The sequence below is a fragment of the Lampetra fluviatilis genome, chromosome 30 (genome assembly GCF_964198595.1).
Source record: "Lampetra fluviatilis chromosome 30, kcLamFluv1.1, whole genome shotgun sequence".
NCBI lineage: Eukaryota > Metazoa > Chordata > Hyperoartia > Petromyzontiformes > Petromyzontidae > Lampetra > Lampetra fluviatilis.
In genome coordinates this window covers 11,593,399-11,615,159 of record NC_136304.1, presented here as the reverse complement: position 1 = coordinate 11,615,159, position 21,761 = coordinate 11,593,399, and the positions used below count along the sequence as shown (strand labels likewise).

Sequence of the window (21,761 nt, the reverse complement as noted above, 5' to 3'; positions counted from 1 at the left end):
ACGATGTTTATATCTTTACTCGAACATGAAAGTTCATATAACTTTAGCACAACTTGATTTAAATTACTTAAAGAAAATTGACATGAATGGAACAAGCTAGACTAAGATGGCATAAAGAAACAAAATTCACATCACAAGAGAAGTCATGCAAGGATTTATGCTTTAAACCAAGTCATTCACAGGCATATTAGAAGACATTTTCAGAAAATTAATATAAAGCCACGAATATAAATGCAGATATTAATAAAATAACATATCAGATGTTTCACTGTGCAAACCATTGGGAATGAGGTACTGGAAGATAAATGCGAGCAGAGGAAAAAGTCACGTGCACGTGAGCGCTGAACGTGAGCAACTGTGCTGAGAGACGACCGGAGAACACCACCAGGGTTTGTCTGCTGCGACAATTGGTTAACATCGCGCCGCGGTGGCTAGGAGATGTTAACTACCTCGCCTGGTATACAGGAGGTTGTGGGTTCGATCTCGACCCTGACGCCTGCTGCTGAATATTTGGAATTTGCGTGTTCTCTCTCACGGTGGTCGTGTGGATTTTTCTATGGGTCATCCGTTTTTTCCCCACACATTTAGAAACATGTTTTTAAAGCATATGGCTGCTTTAAATGTGCACATGATAAGCCACTTCATTTGAGCTATCATTTGTAGCTAAGTCGCCTCTGAAAAAGAGCTCTATAGCACAGTCGGGTTTACCTGGTAAAATAAAAAATGTTAAGTTTTGATTGAAGGTGACGCTAAATCAAAATGTTGATATAAAGAGGTGGATGAGAGTGGGTTCGAGCGCTTTTCGAAATCTGAACTTGAGTTTGAGAGTAACACGGCAATGCACCTCGTGGAGACCGTTTTCAATCACACGACTTGCCATGACGTGGATCCAAAGCACCGTGGTCACTGTCAAATGGAATGGAGCACAAGCCGAGTAATGTAGAGACGCACAGAAAGGCTCATGCTGCGGTGACGCTGAGAGAAAGAGGAACACTCGGTTCGGGCACAGACGCAGTGCCCCTACTGAGGATGGGTTGAAACCCATTCGAGATGTTTTGTTTGTGTTTTTTTTTTAACATTATCGGTTTAAGCAGAAATGCTGAACAAATGAGTGAGACACAGGGACCTGAGTAGAAAGGCAATTGCAGCATCATCGCAGTGGACCTACTTGTGTCTGCATCTCTATCCCTCTGTGGCTCTATCCATCTCTTCCTCAATCTCTCCGTGTCTCCTTGTCTCAATGCGTCTCTCCACAGTCTCTCACTTTATTACTTGCTGTGTCTGTGTCTCTCTTTCTATGCTGCCACGGTGGCGAGATGTTAACTACCTCGCCTAAAATACAGGAGGTTGTGGGTTCGATCCCGACCCTAACGCCTGTTGTATATTTGAAGTTTGCATGTTCTCCCTGTGGTTGCGTGGATTTATCTCTGGGTCCTCCGGTTTTTCCCTCCACATTAAGAAACAAGCGTTTAGATTATTTGGCTGCTGTAAATGTCCACATGATAAGCCACTTCGTTGAGGGCTATCATTTGTGGCCAAGTCACTTCTGAGAAAAGAGCTATACATCACAGTGTATCTTACCTGGTAAAATAAAATATAGAGTTTGCTATCGACATTCACATATCGTTATCATCGCCCATCATCATCCAGGAGGACTTCACTGAGATTCTCTTTCAGAAGGCTCTTTAAAATTGGATATTCAGCCTGGGAGGGAACACACATACCTGTAGGAAAGAAAACACGGAGAAGAGAGAATAACTCCCAGCGGCCCACACAGGCGGACGAGTTCACGAGCCCAGTTGCCCGACTGCCTTCTCCTGGCCACTTCACAGCCCATCAGGGGTTGGAGTTTCAAAAATCTCTATGATCCATTAACCCTCACTCTCCACTAACAACTTTCAGTCACTCCCATACCTGCACTCACTCTCCCATGCCTACTCTCACTCTCCTATTATCAGGAGAAGCACGCAGAGCAGATGGAGACGCTAACAGTAAGAGACAGAGCAAGGCGTTTCTTTTGAAGGCCAATAAAGTACATGGTGAGAGTGTCTCTGGGCGAGGGCCTTGAGGGATAGCAGGGGGGCAGGCAAGCGGGAGGAGGAGTGGCTGCGTTCCAGCATGAGCTTGTGTGGGTGTCTTTTATTTAGTATTTTTTTACACATCCCAAAAGTCACACGACCTTCTTGGAGCGATTAAGCAAGTCTGATTCGACTGATGCGATGTTGAATATCTGAATTCACTTACCAAAAGGGAATGGTGGCTGATGGAATGTGTAAAAAAAAAACGAAGTTTAATGTGCAGGGATAGATATGTGAAGGAGGCAAATTGTCTCCTCTTTTCTTTATTTTGTGACTCGTGTTCTCCGCAACACCTGCCAATGGTAGTCATTTAGTGTGATGCGGGAGGGAAATGAGAGATACACCAGGGTGTGTGTGGGGATGGTGGTAGTGGAGAGACGCCACGCAGAACGGTGGCACGCACAGTCACGAGGGTGTCTCGCAGTGCCCCTGGGTGAAGAGAGCAGGACGTTCACAGTCACAGCACCTCCCGTGCCTCATCACCATTCCCGACGCGTGCAGCGTAACTCGGTGTGTGATGTCACACCACGTGTGCATGACATCAAGCCGTGTGCGTGCGACGTCACAACGTGTGCGTGCTGTCATAAATAATAACCCTCGTAAAAGAAAAAAAATACCGTGTAATATGAAAAATATTTGATCTAATTAAATTTTTTTTTTGCAAAGCGCAATATACATGTATTTATTGAACTGTTTTAAATTGGTAACTACATCTCAAATTTGTATACGGTCATTCCGGATAAAAAAAATCGTTTCAGTTTGGGAAAAATGAACGCTTCAAACCTTTTTTTTGGTTAGAGGTTTTTGTTTGGTTCGACTGCCTGGTTTACACAAGCACAGAATATTTTTTTATATGGCAGCGCTTAGAGGATTTCCCGTGACCCCCTGGTCGACGGCTCGTCCCTCTGCAGGAGCACCCTTTATCGTTTGCTGAAAACCTAAATAAATTGTGATGCATACAACCCAGAGCTCTTCTCTCACCCGTGCAGCTGATCGTGTAAATCCTCTGGGGGTCGTTAAATACATTGGAACCTCGCCCAAGCGCAGGCTCGCCGGTGGTTGGACGACGCTGGGTAGGCAGCGTTGGAGACCTTGCCGTTGCTCCAGGCTTTGCTCACATCCTGCTGTAGACTTGACACATTTGCCGTCGGTGATGGGGGTTGCGCGATGCCTTAAGAATATTGAGGAAAATAGTTTGAAAGATGGTTTGTTATGCAGGAAAAAGTGTCCCTTAGGAAATACCGTTCTTAATACAATAACCAGGCCTTGCACAGTCGCAACAACAATGTAGCTGGTCTCAAGTGAGTGATGTACAATGTATGATGCTCCAGGGGGGCTCGAGAGCTGCATTTTGGTATAAAGAGTCGACTTGATGCCTAACTGTAAACGTGCGCATCATTATTGAGCACTTTGAAATGAGGTGCAAAATTGATACACTTGTTGTTTTTGAAGCTAGGCCGAGGAGTTGATTGATTCATTGCAAAAGGAATCAATTGATTCCTTGCAAAATGTTTATATCTGGTGTTTTAACATCTTAACACCTGTTTTATTGCCAGAAAGGGTGAAACCTATTCTTACTTTGCAAGGCTTATCAGTGTTTGTTTTCAGGCATGGAATACAAATATGATATGACATTATTAATCAAGCATTTTTGGTTACTTTTGGAAGAGTGCGATACTAACGCAGCGCAGTCTTCCAAGTAAATGCATCGGCAGTCACTTGTCTGGTGGAGGAAATGATCGGTGTGTATGCAAAGTACTAAAAAACGAATGAATATGCCTTCATTATGCACTCATGGCATATCATCTTATTAATAACGTGCATGGATGTAAAATAAAGTTGCGTGCAGTTACTTCTTTACGTAGCTTCATGTGTTATCCAGTTTTGGTCAGAGACCAGACTAAGAGGTTTCTACAGCATGTCCATCGCACAGTGGGCACAGAGAAACCACACGCAATTGGTGACATCAATGCCCTGAAATGTTTCTATATGAATTCTGCTCCGTTTAAAAAAAAAATTTACTTGACAGGCACGTCCTGGGGTTCTGACTTGCACTATAAGTTCTATAAGATACATGCATATATTCTGGTATTACGATTTTAAAATGCGTGCATCCTTTCATCAGAAGCCAACAACATCTTTCAAGATGTGCTTTTATTTACTTACTCTGTAGCAGGGGTATCAAACATGTGGCCCTCGGCCACGGCAAGCTCGTGGGGCCCTGTGAGAGAAGAGCACGGGCGAGCACAAAGGCACTGTGCGTAGCCCATGTTGGGGAGGTTGCGGGTGCAAGTCGTGACCCGCGTGCAGTTTCAAGTCAAGAGTCAAAGTGATTTCCTCGATTGCGAGCCACTCGCCGTACCACTGCGCCACGTGGACAAGCCATCGGGTGATGCGTTGGGCATGCTTTGTGCCGAACAGAGCCTCATTAAAGCTGCCAGCAATTCCCACTGCTGTGAAACCTTCACGTGGTGACAGTTGCGATGTCAGCAAGTTTGAATACAACAGCGATCCTTAATGATGTCCCAAAGGAGGACGGGACACACAAGTAAACCGCTGTTGGTCTTCTTGGTTGTGCCTAGGCCGTGCATTCTGAACTGCTGATGCGACTCTAAAGCGTCACGACTTAGAAGAAACGAATTTAAAATCATAGTCACACTCTGCTTGGTGCTTCACATCTCCTATAATATCAAAGTGCCCAGCCAAGGTGGCTCATTGGTAGAGGGAGCAGCTCGCAAGCGGAAGGTTGTGAGTTCAAATCCTGATTTTGGGGGTTGACTTGTCCCGTCATTCATTAAATGAGTACAACTTTGTGGGCTTGTCAGCAGTGGTTGTCCTATGGATAAAGTCGCCCCCCACCATAGGATTGTGGGATTTCCACCTCTGGCTTGGGGCTGTGAACCACGGGATGAGTGCCACATCAATGCTTATATCAGCAGGAAATCACTTTGACTCTGGCTATTGAAACTATTCTTCTTATTGGAGTGGCCCGAGGTGCCACCGTGGCCTGCTCTGGCAGAGTGGAAGTGTGGCACACCGTCGCTGTGAAGGCTCCCTTAGTCTCAACGATGTTGGTTAGTATCATTACATTGAATGCAATCCATGAGTTTTAAAATCGCCCTCATTATTAGCAAAGTCATGATCAAGTTAATCGTCACAATCGGCGTAATTTTCATTCACATTGCCACAATCACCACACTAAAAAAAAACTATGATTGGAACACATTTTAGTTGTACTGGCACTTCAAGCCTCCCTTGGAAAAAGAGATAATTAATCTCAATTAGCTGTCATTGGGTTAAATAACAGACGGAATTATAAGGAGATGACCCTAATGGGATCTAACCTGGTTAATTGATGTCAATCACAACATGCAAAAAACATTGTCTAACAAAGAGTGCTGAGCGGTGGGTGCCTTATTGTGGCTCTGACTCAGCTTAGAGTCGTCACCTGTCCAGGCTTGAACCTGGGCTTCACTTGGGCTTCACCCAGGCCGTCTGGGAATTGGGTGGCAGGAATTGATTTTGTTCCAAGATCTGGCGCTGTTGAACTTTAATGCACTTGACTACACAGTTCCAATAGATGATGGTTGACTGAGAAATGTGCCCGGGATTGGTCTGTGGAAAATGTGGTGACCCTGAGCCACTGAACCTTGAACAAAAAAAAATATACTTAATGTTTTTTGACTTGGTGAGACATATGTGTGTCGGCGATGTTAATGTCTGCTGATTTATTTTGGTACTATATTTTCCACAGTGACGCTAACGATTGTGCCGTGTAATTGGTGCTTGTGGTGTGGTGTTGTTGCAGTGAGTGACAGTTGCTTTAAGAACCTGGTTGAGGACAGAACGGGACTGAATCTGAAGGATCTGGTGGAAGATGAGTCAAGGTGGGTCCCTACCCTTTTGTCATGAATTGTCGTAACTGTAGCCTAGGCCATTATTATTACGCGGCGCTTGTGGCTGTTCTGCTCATGATCCAGGACTGTGGAGGCCAGGTTTGGTGGATCACATTTGTGAAACGCCCTTCCTACCCGAGTTTGTCGAGGTCGCCATCTCCTCGCTTGCCAGAGTGTGTCAGTACAGCGAGTGGGTTGATTTCTGTCTGGAATCCATCTGTATGGGGATTGAGTATTACCTCTCCCCTGACACGCGCATGTTTTCTCCGGGTGCTCCGGTTTTCCTCCAACATTATTACAAACGAATGGAGTTGGCAAAACATCACAATTTAGGACCACAGAGCTGAGGGCAATTGTTGGTGCGGATTCTGGCTGCCTTCTTTGCTGCCTGCCTGTGGTTTCTCGCGCCTCCGTGCATAACATCCGTGCACGTTGCACGTTCCAGTAATTTAAACTTGCAGTGCGCTCCCCGCGAACAGTTATTCGCTCACCCTCGCAGAGCGAGAACGACTGGAGGTGCAGGGAACCACAGACGATCCATAATAATACAGAAGGCAGCACCCACACGGTGAGTCAGAACCAACCCCCCCTCCAAGCTCTGGAGTCCTGTCTATATTCTTTTTCAGCTGATTCATGTTTACGCATGCAGTAGGAAACCTGAGCACCGGAAGCAAACCCACGCAAGCGAGAGGGGCAACACTCTATTTCATATACAGACAGAGCAGGTGAAATTATTGAGCATGTTTGCTGTACCGCCTTCTCCTGGCAGGCTGTGATGTATGCCATGTGGTGACGTCTATCTTCTAGATACGGTAATCTATCTTCGAGCCTCCTCACCAACTTCAACACACCTGGGGGGGGGGGATTATACAGATGGCCCGAGCTCCCTTTTGGCATAAAGTCAGACCCATATTAGACGTGCAGCTTCTACTCCCGAGAGACCCAGTCCACATGGCACCATTGCCCAGAGACAAGCATTGGACGTGGAGAATAGTGGCAGGGCAGCATGATTCTCCAAGGTCCTATGTCAAGGGCACGTGACGAACAAAAGTTTTTAGCCCGAAATAGACAGACGGGGCGTGCCCATTATCCACTGACAAGGCTCACAAGTTCTTAAATTTGTGCCACTGGCTTCCTGGGTAGCACTAAGCTCCCATGTGACTGCACCTGACAGCAACGCCTGCACCAAACCCCATCAGTGCAACTGAAGGCATGGTAGAGGACACTGGTCCCCTCATTGCAAGCCCAGGGAAGTGTTTACTGCGACGGGCGTCCTTGCAAGGCAGGCCCGGTCCTGTTGGTCAGCAGCTGTCCAGCACTTTAGCAGAGGTGATGCCAGCAGGAATGCCTCGGCCACACACCAATGAGGCACCCATAACCAGCACGAGAGCTGGGTGGCCGGTGAATGGACTGTGCCTCCTTGATAAGTATGGGGGCATCTCAAAGTACCATCAGCATTAGAGCGAGGGTAGTTCCACCCCTGTTCTGTTACAGTGCCATTCGCGTGGTGCTTACACCATACATTCACACTCCCTCAAGCACTCGATTATTCCTGTGAATGTGTTTAAGTTTTAAATATAAAGTTACATTTAATAAATGAAAGCACTGCGATGGTGCTCCCTCATATTACTTAGTTACTTAGGGTTGCTTATATTTAACGTTGATGTTTTTTATGATTATGTATGTATGGTGAACTTCTGTCAGATCGTACGGAGCCAATCGTGCTAATTGGAGTTGCGGAGGAAGGATAACAAACTAAACACAAAAAACTATTATAAAATAAAGAGTTTGTCAATCTAGATTTGAAAGTGCATAGCTCCCGTAGCTTCCTAATATCAGAAGGAAGAGTGTTCCAGATGGCTGTAGAAGCGCATCTGAAAGCGCACGATGCAGTGACCGTTGTTGTTTGATGTCAAAAAGAGAGATGTAATGAATGTCATGCAACAACGTGACGACGAGGGAGTGGAGTCAGACGGGAGAGCAGAGCATGGGAGAGGTATCAGTAGAGTTTGGAACCAATGAGTTGTGTGTGCCTTTATTCCTCAAGCTTCGTTTAACACGTAGCCTTTTGCGACCAATATTATCCATAAGAGGTTTTTGGGTTAGATTGCGTAAATATAAATGTGTCGTTAAACCTGTCACCACCCGACACAGCCAATTCGTTACTAGTATAGTGGTATAGTGCTGGCTGCTGGCGAAAAAGGTGAACTGCAGTGTACGGCAGTATTGAAGTCAGCAGGCCACGATAGACACGAGAGGGGGACATCTCGGGGAAAGGTCACAGAGGGGGGCCCATTGGGATGCCTTGGGAACTCTAGTATGTTCCAGAAAGGGGGCGTGGCCAGGGCGGAGCGGGGCCATGCTGAGAGTATAAGAATGGCCCCTGTGAGGGACCTCGTGGCTGTTGCAGGAGTGGGATGCCCGTCGTGCTGTTCAAGATCGTCGCCATCGTCGCTGTCGGCTCGTCGCCATCGTCGCTGTCGTCTCCACTCGATATTGCGCTGCTAGATCGTTGTTGGCTGTCTCGGTTCAGCGCCGTCAGTGTTAGGGGGTTAGTGTTGTGTATAGGCTAGCAACCCACGTAGAGTTGTGTATAGGCGAGTGACTGTAGTGTCTGTACCCACATAGGCTGTGTATAATCCGATGGTGCTCGTTAAATAAAAGAATTGCCTCAAAGTCTTATCGTCTCCGAGTTAGTTACTACACTAGTGTAATAAAAGACTCCGTCAGGCACTGCTGGTCTCTGCTTGTCTTTTATTTAGGTTCTTCTCCGCACCCCCCACTGGCCTCCTCTTGGACCAGTGTCGTCTCGCGCGCGCCCCGCGCACACTCCCTCTCGCGTGCCACGCACGCTCTCTCCCTCTCTCTCGCGTGCTCTGCACGCTCCTCCGTTAGCTCCTCTATTCCCGCACTCCGCACACCGCTGGCCGACGGCGTGCTGAGGTCCTTCGGCTACGTGGCCGATGGTGCAGATCTTTCCTCACCACACAACGTGGCTCAGCCTCTTAACTTCCCCGACTGGCCTGATCTCTTCCGGGCTCCCACTTATATACATTCCCCCCATGTGACCCTGACTCCTCCCTTTCCGGATCCTCAGATCCGGCCTTCCCATACTACCCCGCTGGCTCCGCCCCCATTCACCTCGCCTCCCATTGGAGCCGAGGTGAACGGTGGCCCCTCCCACACACCCCGCAGACCAGGCTCCGCCCCCCAATACCCCGGGCCGTGTGATTGGACCCGAGCCCAGCAACAACCCCATTTACGCTCGCATTACACTAGTACAGTACACCGGTGTATTGGAGAGTAAACTCACAACAGTTATAATTTTGTAAATGTTGTGGGTTTACTCTCCAACTGGTGTGCTGTACGAGTAATGAATTGGCATGTTTTGTTTATGTGACAAACCATACGTTACTTAAACTAAACTACACAATGTGTATTTTAGCAGGTAAGGCCCACCAAGCTATATAGCTCTTTTCCAGAAGTGACCTGGCCACAAATGATAGCTCAAGGAAGTGGCTTATCGCATGGAAATTTATAGGAGCCAAATACTCCGAATGCACGTTGATTCTAAATATGGAGGAATGACCCTGAAAAAAATCCACGCGACCACGGGGACAGAGACATGCAAACTCCAAATATACAAAAGGCGTCAGGGTTGGGATTGAACCCACGACCTCCTGTATAACAGGCGAGGTAGTTAACATCTTCTAGAAACCGTGGCGCCCGTTTACAGCCACGGGAAAGGAGTTTCACAGCATTCGTGCAATGATCCCCAACCCACGCTGTCTCCACGGTGCTGCATTACAGGCCGCGGCGCCACCACTGCAACGATTGTGAGATAAAATATGCACAAATAACCACGTAAAAATAAAACATGATCACGTAACACGTAACACAAGGATTCCATTGCCATACACATTAATTATTCATGATAATTCATACTTGTAAAATATGTGCGTTTATCTTTAGCATAGACTATATGAAAAAATACAAACATACGTTTGTAATTGGTATTTAACATGGCATTTTGGAAAGATATTAAAAACAAATTACGAATGAGCCACCTCATTAGGTGTTGTCAATGTGGTACCTGCTGGCAGTGACAGGTCACTGTAGATAGGCTTCAATCGACCTTGGTTACCAGCGTGACTTTGTGACTTCCAAATTGGGCAGCAATGCTATGAGTAATTTTCCTTCAACTGGAAACCCACAGGACCTGATTCATCACAAAATAAACATAAAATTGCGTGCACACGTGTCCCTGACTTGTTTGCTATGCGTGCATCAACCCGCATCCACTGCACCTCTTGCATACAACACGTTCCCTCTCAAGGGATTTTCCAGGTGAAATATTTTAATAAGTTAAATTTAATCAACGCGCACCTTGGCTGGTGGATGACAGTTTACATTCTCACAGAGAATATTACTTTGTTTCTGCCTTACTGCAATGCGTACGCAAGTCATCTGAAAGGTAGATTACACGAGGCTGATGCATGCGATCCCAGTGCACTCTGTGAATAAATTAGTAATTATGCATCGTGTTTCTTCACGTCAGAATGCAAATTGTGTCCAATAATGTTGTTGAGTGAAGGGTATTCAATAACGACATCGGAGGGATTGTGTGGGATGCAATCTCAAACTGTCATGTGTTCCATCCCTCTCTATGCGCTATGAGGAATGGCCTTTTCTTAAAACATCACCTGTACACCCAGTATATGTGTAATAACAGCTATAGTGGGTTCACGTGGGGGATTGGCTTGCCGGTCCTGCTTGTAGCCAATAAGGGTCGAGATAGGGAGCGTGGGGCCGGCGTGATCACGGCATGTCATCAGGGGTGATTGGCCCAGCCATTGGGGCCCCAGCTAATGGGGATCCGGATAAGAGGCGTGGTCCCGGGAGTGACAGGGAACCATCGAGAACGGTCGAGATTGCCCATGGAGGATTGGCTGGGGGGACCACGTGACGAAGGGATTAAGAGGGAGGAGAGAGGGATGATCGAGAGGAGACGGGGAACTGAACGGGGTGAGAGCCACGCGCGAACGGGGCTCCGGGTGCCACGTGCACGGTGGGAGTTGTGGGAGTCTGCCGCTCTCCGTTGTCTGCCAGCAACGGAGCGTGTGGGAACAAGTGTACCGTGAAGTGAAAATAAAGAAGACCGATTCCGAATCCGTCTCCGGAGAATTATTACATTGGTGTCAGAAGTACTTCTGCGACTGTTTGGACGATCGTCAAGATGTCCAAGCACCCCAGAAAAAAGAACCTACAGCCCCTATGCCGCCTGCTGAAAATGTACTTCTCGACGTCTCTCAGCGTCGACCGACGGAAGATGCGACCGCTGCAGGAACAAAAGGCGAGTGGCGGCTGATGGCGGAGCATTACGCGCCATTCTGCTTAGTCTGGTGACCGCGGTGGCATCCTCACCAGCCGCGGGCCGCCAGATTGCCGATCAACTGGACGCCGCGGGAAGGAGTCCGGTGAAATAAAACCTGCGTCCGCCATTCCTTCTGCTACGCGGGAGGACGCCGTCATTCTGGGTGGAGCGGTTGCGCCGGAGCCGTCGGCCGCCATTTTGGGCGCGCCTACCGCCACGCGGCCGCCGGCCGCCATTTTGCCTGATACGGGTGGAGAGCGGGAACGTCAGTCGGAGACGCCCGCGGCGCGCGCTTGCCACCGCGGGCATCGCCTTCCACAAATCAAAGAATTCATCGCCGGGGGTGATTGGAGTGCTTTCACATGGCGCTTTGAATCGGCTTTTAGATCCGTCAATTGGACGGAGGATGAAGCGCTGGGAGCGCTACCTACACTGCTCGACGATGTTTCTCTGGGGGTCTTCCGTTCCATCCCGGCGGCCAAGAAGAAGACACTGCGGGACGCGTTCGCGGAGATGGCGGAATTCTATGACCCACCGACGTCGGCCACCAGAAAATTTATGTTACGTCGCCGAGCATCGGAGGAATCGCCGTTGGCCTATCGTGGGGCGTTGATGGCGCTGGCCATGGCTGCCTACCCCGACGCGACGGCCGACCATTTGGATCCTCTCATCCTCTCCCGTATGCTGGAGTTGGCTCAGGAACTCAAGATTTCGCTGCCAGTTTGCGGCCACGAACCACTTACATCGCGATGGGTGGCGCGCTGCCTGGATGCAAAATTTAATATCAGGCGTTGGGACCAGATGGCGGCGTGGACGGGGAAACCAGAGATCGACGGGCCACCTTTGGGGTGGTCTCCACGACTGGTGGTCCACTGCTCCGACGACTCGGGCGACGACGACATGCTGGCTGCTGCTGTTTCGCACGGGATTCCGGGACGGCGGCTGCGCGACCAGCGTGGCAACTACATGGGCCGTCCGCGTGCAAGGGCCGGGTCGTCCGACCGCCGGCCGACGTCGGCGGCGTGCTTCAAGTGCGGCAGACGGGGCCATTTCGCCCGTGACTGCCGCTGTCGACCTCTACTGTCGCCTCCTCCGACGAGGGGACCTCCATCTCCTCCACCTACTGCGGAGCCGCAACAACCTCGGGCGAGTCGGCACACATCGGACACCCGGCAGGTCCTGTCACATCACCCATCCATTCGCACTCATTCTCACACTCCTCAGGAAAAATTTACTTCCCCCGCTACAGTTACGCGCTCTGCTACGCAGTGGAAAAAATTGGCTCGCAGGGTTGTAGCTGCGGCTTCGGGCTCGTCGACGGTACGCGGTACCATCGACGGCGTTGATGTGCGCATCTTGGTGGACACGGGCGCGTCGGCCACCATCATTTCTGATGTTATTTTTCATTTGTTGTCCATCCCTGCGTCGCAGATACGTAAGGTTAATGATGCGTGTGTCGCCGCGAATGGGGGAAGCATGGGTATCTGTGGCCAGGCAGATGTGAGCATCACTATCGGGAATATTACCGCCGCAGGACCTGTATTGATCTCTCGCTCGCTAGCTGTTCCATGCTTACTCGGTACTGATTTCCTGCGTCGGATGCCGCTGAAAATACGAGTCGACCAGGACTGTTTGGAAATGCCGGGGGGTCGTCGAATGGCGTTCCTGCCTTCCTTGCTGGCCAGCGCGCCTGCAAGTGACGCAGTTACTGCCGTTGTTGCTGCTACGGTAGAAGTACCACCGGGAGCACAGATGCTAATACCGTTGCGTTATCGTAAACCCCTTCGAATGGGGAAGGGTGCAGAAGGCGTGCTGCTATCCCCATCGAATTCGGCATCTAAATCCTTTTCTTTAGCGGCGGCACAAACGATCGTGCGACCGGGTCAAGCACCTTTTATACAGGTGTTAAATGGGGGACCTGACCACGTTATTGTTCCGGAGGGGTCGGTGTTGGCTCACGCCACTACCGACTTCGCCTCTTGCAATGCAGCCCCCACACGATCGCTCTCAAGAACGTTGGATCGCTGATTTGTGCGGAGAAAATTCTTCCTTGTCGAACGAACAAAGGAACGCCCTGCGTTCATTATTGATACAGTACACTGATGTTTTCAGTAAAAATGATTTGGACCTCGGCCGCACGTCGCTTTTGTCGCACCATATTGACACCGGTGCGACGCCTCCCATCTGTATGCACCCTCATCGCATGAGCCCGGCGGAAAGGGATCACGTGCGCGGAGCGGTAAATGAATTGTTGGCGGCGGACATCATTTCGCCATCCAACAGCCCTTGGGCCGCGCCCGTCGTTCTGGTAAAGAAGAAAGATGGTGGTACAAGATTTTGTGTTGATTTCCGCCGGTTAAACAAAGTTTCGGTGGCAGATGCATACCCCTTACCGAGGATGGATGATTCGTTGGACGCTTTATCGGGTGCTAAGTTTTTTTCCACCCTTGACCTGTCCTCGGGGTTCTGGCAGCTTCCCCTCGACGATGAGTCGAAGGCGAAAACGGCGTTCCGCACGCCGCAAGGTCTCTTTGAATTTAATCGGTTGCCTATGGGCTTGAATGCGGCACCGGCGACGTTTCAGCGGCTCATGGAATTGGTGTTGACGGGACTGCAGTGGGAAACGTGCCTCATATATCTTGACGATATAATTGTTTTCAGCCGCACGTTCGAAGAACACCTCCAACGTCTAGAGGCGGTTTTTCAAAGAATGCGTACGGCTGACCTTAAATTTAAACCTAAAAAATGCCACCTTCTGCAACACTCTGTCCGTTACTTGGGTCATATTGTCAGTTCGGACGGCGTATCCACTGACCCTCTGAAAACGAAATGTGTACGAGAGTGGCCCACACCCACTTCGGTGGGAGATGTTCGGCGGTTTATTGGGTTCGCTTCCTATTATCGCCGCTTCGTTAAAAATGTTGCGACGTTGGCAAAGCCATTACACGTTTTGACTGGCAAAAATCAAAGGTTTAAATGGGGAGCGGAAGAGGAAAAATCTTTTATGGCACTTCGGGACCACCTCGCCACGGCGCCAACGCTGGATTACCCAGATTTCTCACAGCCGTTCATCCTCGATACGGATGCTAGTGATATCGGCATTGGGGCCGTTTTGTCGCAACGTAAGGACGGGGTAGAGCGAGTAGTGGCGTACGGCAGCCGGGTTTTGTCCCCTGCGGAAACACGCTATTGTGTGACAAGACGGGAACTTTTGGCAATTGTTCACTTTGTCCGATTGTACCGGCCGTACCTGTATGGACGGAAATTCCTAGTTCGCTCAGATCATGCGGCTTTACAATACTCCTTGAAATTAGATCAACCGTCAGGCCAATTGGCTAGGTGGTTGGAATCGCTACAGGAATTTTCCTTTGATATTACATACAGGAAGGGGACCCGTCACACGAACGCTGACGCGCTCTCACGGCTGCCGCCCCTTCCTCAGTGCACTTGCCTGACGGGCACGCACCGCTGTGCGGCACCAGCCACCTCGCCTTGTCCGGTTATGGGGGCGATAGCGGATGAGGATGCAGGGGCGAAAGCGAAGGAGGACGACCAGCAAGGGTCGGTGGACACGGATGATATCTTACGGCTACCACACGCGGTCTGGCTATGTGAGCAGGAGGCTGATGCCTCGCTGTCTCCGCTACGGAAATTGATAGGGAAACAAAAATCTCAATTGGCGGGTTGGAAATGGCAGATGTTCCGAGGCAAGTCGGGATTGTTAATGTGTACTGACGGGTTGTCTGACCGACCACGCTTGGTGGTGCCTACTTCGCTTCGCTACGACCTGCTTCGTGCTCTGCACGCTGATAAGTTGATGCACCTCGGTGTCCAAAAGACTTTGGCCGCGCTGCAGAAGGATTTCTTTTGGGCCGGTATGACGGCAGACGTCAAGGACTTTATTCGCTCATGCCAGGACTGTGCAAAGAGGAAGCCGCCTCGGAACCCCTATGTACCACCGTTACGTTCCATTGAGGTGTCCCGCATTAACGAATTGGTTGCTCTCGATATTCTGGGCCCGTTTCCCCCGTCGGCGAGGGGCAATAAATACCTTCTCGTTGGGGTGGAATATTTTTCTCGATGGCCGATGGCCTGGCCTCTGCCCGACCAGACGGCAGCATCCATTACCGACGCTTTCTTGAACGGGTATGTCATGGATAAGGGGGCACCTGAGAGGCTGCTCACAGATCAAGGGCGGAATTTCTCTTCCAAATTGCTTAAGGAAGTTTGTGACGCGTTGGGTACGAAGAAAATTCGCACTTCTCCTTACCACCCACAAACAGATGGTATGGTGGAACGATTCAACCGCACCCTCTCGGCTATGCTTTGTCACACGGTCAGTGAAAAGCAAACCGATTGGGACCTGCACATACCAGGCGTCTTAGCGGCTTACCGCATGGTTCCACACACGTCCACGGGATACTCGCCATTCTTTTTGATGTATGGCCGTGAAAATGTTCCACCCATCGATGTGCAATTGGGTGAGCCGAGTAAGCGACCGTCCCGTTCCTTGCCTGACCACGTGCGTGACTCGCTTGAACGAGTGACGGAGGCGCGAGAGGCTGCCCGGTGTGCGACGGCCCGTGCTCAGGCAAGGAACGAACGTTATGCGCGTCAATCGCATACTCACATGTCTTGGTCAGTGGGGGACCGGGCGTGGCTCCACTGCCCCCAGGTACCGGCGGGCACATCCCCCAAGCTGCACAGGCCGTGGCGAGGGCCTGTGACACTAGTGGATGTTCGGAACTTGCAGAGTATCCGTGTTCAGTACGAAAATCGGCGGTGGTATGTCCACTCCTCACGGCTTAAACCCTATGTTGACGCGCGTGTCGGCCCTTCATCCCCACTAGTTGACCTGCCGGGTTCCGTCGAGCCGACCACGCCGATTGTCACATCCATTGATCCCAAGGGGGACTGTGTTGTGCCTCCTGCAGATGAACAGGTTCTGAGGGCTGAGGGGGCCCCAGCCGCCCCCCCTCCAATGAGACCTGCCCTGGACGTGACCGAGCATCAACAACCTACTTCTTCTTCGAGCCTACCACCTCCTGTCCATCCGGAAGCAAGGGGATCATGCGCTGGAAGCGGAGGGGGTCCCGCGTCGCGTACGCGGTCGAAATCTCTTCCGTTTCGTTAACGTTTGATCGTTCGTTTATTTCCCTGTTGTTACTGCGCTGCAGGGGCGCCCTAATGTATGTGGTGATTCTTGTTGTATGGGTGACTTTTTTAAATGTTGTTGGGCGCAGGGACGCCGGTTCACCCTCGTATCGTTAAATGCACCTTGGTGCCCTAATAATGTGTTCGGAATTGGTTTATCACCCTTTCCCAGCCGAGACGGCTACTTTTTTTCACCGGGGGGGGGGTGATGTAATAACAGCTATAGTGGGTTCACGTGGGGGATTGGCTTGCCGGTCCTGCTTGTAGCCAATAAGAGTCGAGATAGGGAGCGTGGGGCCGGCGTGATCACGGCATGTCATCAGGGGTGATTGGCCCAGCCATTGGGGCCCCAGCTAATGGGGATCCGGATAAGAGGCGTGGTCCCGGGAGTGACAGGGAACCATCGAGAACGGTCGAGATTGCCCATGGAGGATTGGCTGGGGGGACCACGTGACGAAGGGATTAAGAGGGAGGAGAGAGGGATGATCGAGAGGAGACGGGGAACTGAACGGGGTGAGAGCCACGCGCGAACGGGGCTCCGGGTGCCACGTGCGCGGTGGGAGTTGTGGGAGTCTGCCGCTCTCCGTTGTCTGCCAGCAACGGAGCGTGTGGGAACAAGTGTACCGTGAAGTGAAAATAAAGAAGACCGATTCCGAATCCGTCTCCGGAGAATTATTACATATGGATGCACTGGCGGTACACAGGTGCAGCATCACAACACAACGGTCCTCAAAAACCAGTCTGACGATGTCGCTTTGTTGCCCTCGAGTGAGCTGCAGACTCTCCCTCAGAAGTTGCCCTGAGATGCAGCAGCCGCTTTCCCATTCAAATGTGCGGTGGTGGTGACACCACGACGAGTCGTTATCTTTTGATGCCACCGTCCGCCAAGAAACGATTCAGAAAATGAATCGAGGAATCGTCCGACCAAGTCTGGGCATGAGGAGTCAAATCTTGCTGCCTTTGCAACACGGAGCCAGCCAATTATCAGGCTGGGTGCCGCTGTAGTGACATAAGAGGGGAGGGGCTGCTGGGGGCTCTGGGACCCTAGGCAACCCAGACGCTTAAGCCCCTTGGCGCCAGGCGCTAGGTTCCCAGGCAACCCAGACGCTTAAGCCCCTTGGCGCCACCATCGGGGGGGGGCTGTGTGTGCTCTGTGGCATATCTGGGGGCGCACACAACCCCACCCCTCGTTGGGGACGAGGCATAAAAGGGCAGCTCCCTGGACGATCGGGGCCAGTTGTAGCTCAAGACCCAAGACCAGCCATCTCAGGACCCTGGGACGATGTGAGGGCCAGTGGTGGGACTCTGGAACTCCCGGCTTTACGACCTTGTGAGGGCGAGTTCCAGAGCGTAGCCAGAGTAGTGTATCTAGGCTGTGTACCTAGGCTGTGTACCTAGGCTGTAACAGAGTATCAGGACTGTTGGAGTGTTGGATTATAATAAAGAAGTTACCTCTACAAGTGTCTCCGGAACCCATTACACCGCTATACGCTAACAGACTGTGCAGCTTCGTTTTCAGCTGCTCCTGTAACGTTCGTATTCTGACCGCTTCGGCATCACGAGAACTGATTTTGACGCACCAGCAAGATTTTTTTACTGGGGCTGAAAATCACGGAAAATAAATAATTATCGCGAACATTTAAATGTTTTGTACTGCGCACCACCGGTGTACCAACCATACGTTGATATATTCTCTTTAAGGTCACAGTGTTCATGTTGGTGAATGAATTGAGTCTTTGTCACGTCGGGACAGAGGCAGATGTTCGTCGTCGTGGCAGTTCGAGTACCGAGCTGCGAGTAGCTGTGTGGGCACGCGCCCGGTGTGCTGGTGCTTGTGTTCACTCTTCCTCACGTTCACTCTTTCTCGCGTTCACTCATCCTCGTGTTCACACGTGCTCGTGTTCATGCGTACGTGTGTTCGCCGCAGGCTCGGGGGAATTGTGTCGGCCTACAAGATTGTTCCTGAGGAGATGGAGGACATCAAGGTGAGGGTTCACATTTGCCCCGTCACTCCGAAACCGCTCCCACTGTGCTACACCGTTGCGATGTTGTGAGTGAATGCTAATGCTGTCATTGCGCTTGTTCACCCAGGAAAGCCTCACTGAGTCTCAAGACCTCTTTTCCAGGAGGATTTTGGCAGGTTTTTGCAACAGAGAGCGACGATTGCGTTGCGACATTTTTTTTAATGTTACAAATTTGGACCGTGGCATCTGGGGATTTTTAATGTCCACTTTGAAGCAGATGGTGCATTGGTGTAGGCCAGGGGTCGGCAACCTACGGCTCCGGAGCCGCATGCGGCTCTTTACGGGCTGCTTCTTGACAATATGTACGTATGTACAGTATGTACTCAGATGCATTGCGGCTCTTGAAATACTGAATTTTGTACCGAATTGGAAAGAAATGGCTCTTCTTGTTATTTTGGTTGCCGACCCCTGGTGTAGGCAATGGATTTTCAGGTAGGGGGGGCAACCCCTCCAGCAATGAAAATGATAGCAGTTGTTCGTAAGGACTTGTCCCTTGCTTTTTATTCGACGCGTGTGCGGCGATGGCACAGCCATCGATCGAGGGTCGAATTCGAACCGTATGAGATTGGCATCGCGCTCGCTGAAGGTATGCCTTCAGGGAAGTCGTGTACTGTATACGCAACTGCGCACAATTCTGTGAGTCACCTATAACTGCCAATTATAGACTCAGACTATTGTCCTATCATCTCATAGAGTCCCCGGATCATTGGGGGGGGCACGTACCACCCCCCCCCCAATCAGTTTCAAAGACAATATATTATTATCAGAGCATGTTTGTTTGGAGTGTTTTGCCACAAGTATGTGTGGGTATCTGTTTGGTGTGTTTTATTGCCAGGAAGGGTAAAGCCAATTATTTTTATTTTTTCATCATTTTTATACTGGCAAAATGGTGTCATAGATAGATGGCACACACATTACGGTTGTTACACCACCGAAGTATTAACCGGAGAAGCCTGCCGATTTCACACCGCGAACCTCTGCAACAAGCGGCAAACGCACTACCGCTGGGCCGTATCACCGCCCCGCAAACGGCTTATATTTGTAAACGTCCACGCTGCTGCTCGGTGAACTCGACAACAATTAAAAAAATATCAAAAGAATTGTAGAACTGGCGCACCGACTAACGCGAGCGATCGAGTTTGCCGGTGGGCGGGCACTGTGGCTCCGGGCCGAGTGACCGCTCTCTCTCCGTCGTGAGCTGTGGCCGGATAGCTCTCTCCTTCCTCTCCCTTCCCCCTCTCTCCATCTCGCCTGGTGCTGCAGGAGAGCCTGCTGGAGTGGTGCGACGACAAGGAGCTCAACCTCGTGCTCACGTCCGGAGGCACGGGGTTCGCTCCCCGCGACGTCACGCCAGAGGTGACGCCTCCATTCCACTTCGCCGGTGCTGCACATGCCCCGAGAGGCCGCGGAGGCTACACAGGGATCTTTTCTTTTTGTATGTTTCCCCCGCACAGGCAACAAGGGACGTGATAGAACGGGAGGCCCCGGGAATGGCCTTGGCGATGCTGATGGGATCTCTCAATGTCACCCCGCTGGCAATGCTCTCACGGTAACGCATGCCTGAGATGCATTCTCGTTGTCATCGCTGCTGAGATTGACGGAGGAAAATTCTCGAATTGTGCAGTAAATTAAACATTGAGACTTTCGTAAACAAGATATTTTTCGCAAAAATATGTGTCCATTCGAAGCACGTGTCATGTTTTTTGCACTGCAAACCTCTTAAACTTGCTGGCGAGTATGGACAAGAGGATTCAAAAAGATCAATCCTTAATATTAAGCGTTTTTAATTATGAACTTAACGTGTAGGTCTTCACAGTGATATGATTCACAGTTGATGTTTTGGGTAAGGCCACTTTGATCTGGCAAATTCTGGGTTGTCAGACCCCTCCGACCTGGTGTAGGCAAACAAATAAAAATGTGCCGCTTGTGCAATCGCTCAGCCCCACACGACTTTCATTGCTTCAGCTCACTGCTGAGTTGCAGGGCAAATGTCACAATCAAAGTCAGCAATCAGATCCGACGTTTCGTTTGGAACTGTGCCAAGTATCTTAAGAACAACATCCATGAAGTCCAAATAAAAGTTAGAATAACCGTGTCACCTGACTCAGCTTTTGTTTAATTATTAATCAGTATAAGGAATGAAGCAACAACGTTATACCTCACAGACTGTTCATGTGCGTACTATGCATTGGGTTGGCTTATTTTTGAAATATTCCTGTGTTTTTTTTACATTTTAGCCCTGTTTGTGGAATTCGAGGAAAGACCTTGATTATTAACCTGCCAGGAAGCAAGAAAGGGTCTCAGGTGAGCCGTCTTTATTTTGGCAGAGTTCACGTGGACCTGGCGACGGGTTCATTCTGCTCACATGAAGCGGCGATTCACACGAGCGCTCGGGCTGTGCACATTTATAATGGTGGACCCAACCCATACTGCGTTACCATCGATGTGGAGCGTATTTCGATGAGGCTCGTCGTGCGATCACTGTGCGTGTGTCAATCGAAGTCCCGGAGCACCATGCTTGCAAACGAGATGTTCCATCTCGAGGCGTTTTCTAGGTTAAATAAATTAATGGCTAAAAATAGAAAAATAAACATTTGAACAATGATGGTCACCAATATAAATGCATCACCCATTGCAATGTAGCACCCACAACACACTCACAGTTATGATCGGTATTGTTTTTGGGTGTCAAGCCACTCAGTAGCTTTACGACATTTACCGCTTCAAGTGTACGCAAATGTTTAATGAATAATAGAGGTACATGGCCAAGATGTTAATAAGCAAACTACCAAACATTTACAACTATATATATAATATATGGTTAATTAATGCTGCCAAGAGAAGACTCACAAAATAAATTACATATCAAGGATGACAGGTGCCTCTCTGATGTAAACACTGGGAGAGAGTGTAAACCGTGAACCGGGGAGGTGAAGGGTTTAAATTATGAGGGCAGCTGAATCGAACCAGCAACTGCCCCGTTGTGCAAAGATTTATGAGAGAGGACAGGGAGCTGGACTCCTCCTTTGGGCAGATAAATTATGAAGGTGGATATGGGGACATTAAGGTCAGATTAGTGGGCGCGGGTTAGGTGGTAGCGAGGAACGTGGTCAGATCACACGTGGACACATCTGAAATTGCACATGGGCGTGATGAAATCGTACGTGGGCATGGTGAAATCGCATGTGGGTACGGTGAAACACTGAAATCGCACATGGGCGCGGTGAAATTGCAC

At 50.0% G+C, this 21,761-nt stretch overlaps 1 protein-coding gene across 3 annotated transcripts in view; it reads left to right on the top strand.

Annotated features, from left to right (window-relative positions):
* GPHN (gephyrin) overlaps positions 1-21,761 on the top strand; it is a 69,786-nt gene that overhangs the window by 4,197 nt on the left and 43,828 nt on the right. For all 3 annotated transcript variants that reach the window (XM_078870622.1, XM_078870621.1, XM_078870619.1), the window contains exons 2-6: positions 5,887-5,965; positions 18,430-18,487; positions 19,790-19,882; positions 19,981-20,075; positions 20,764-20,830. In XM_078870622.1, coding sequence (XP_078726748.1) covers positions 5,887-5,965; positions 18,430-18,487; positions 19,790-19,882; positions 19,981-20,075; positions 20,764-20,830 — 392 coding nt within the window. The remainder of the gene's footprint in view (positions 1-5,886; positions 5,966-18,429; positions 18,488-19,789; positions 19,883-19,980; positions 20,076-20,763; positions 20,831-21,761) is intronic.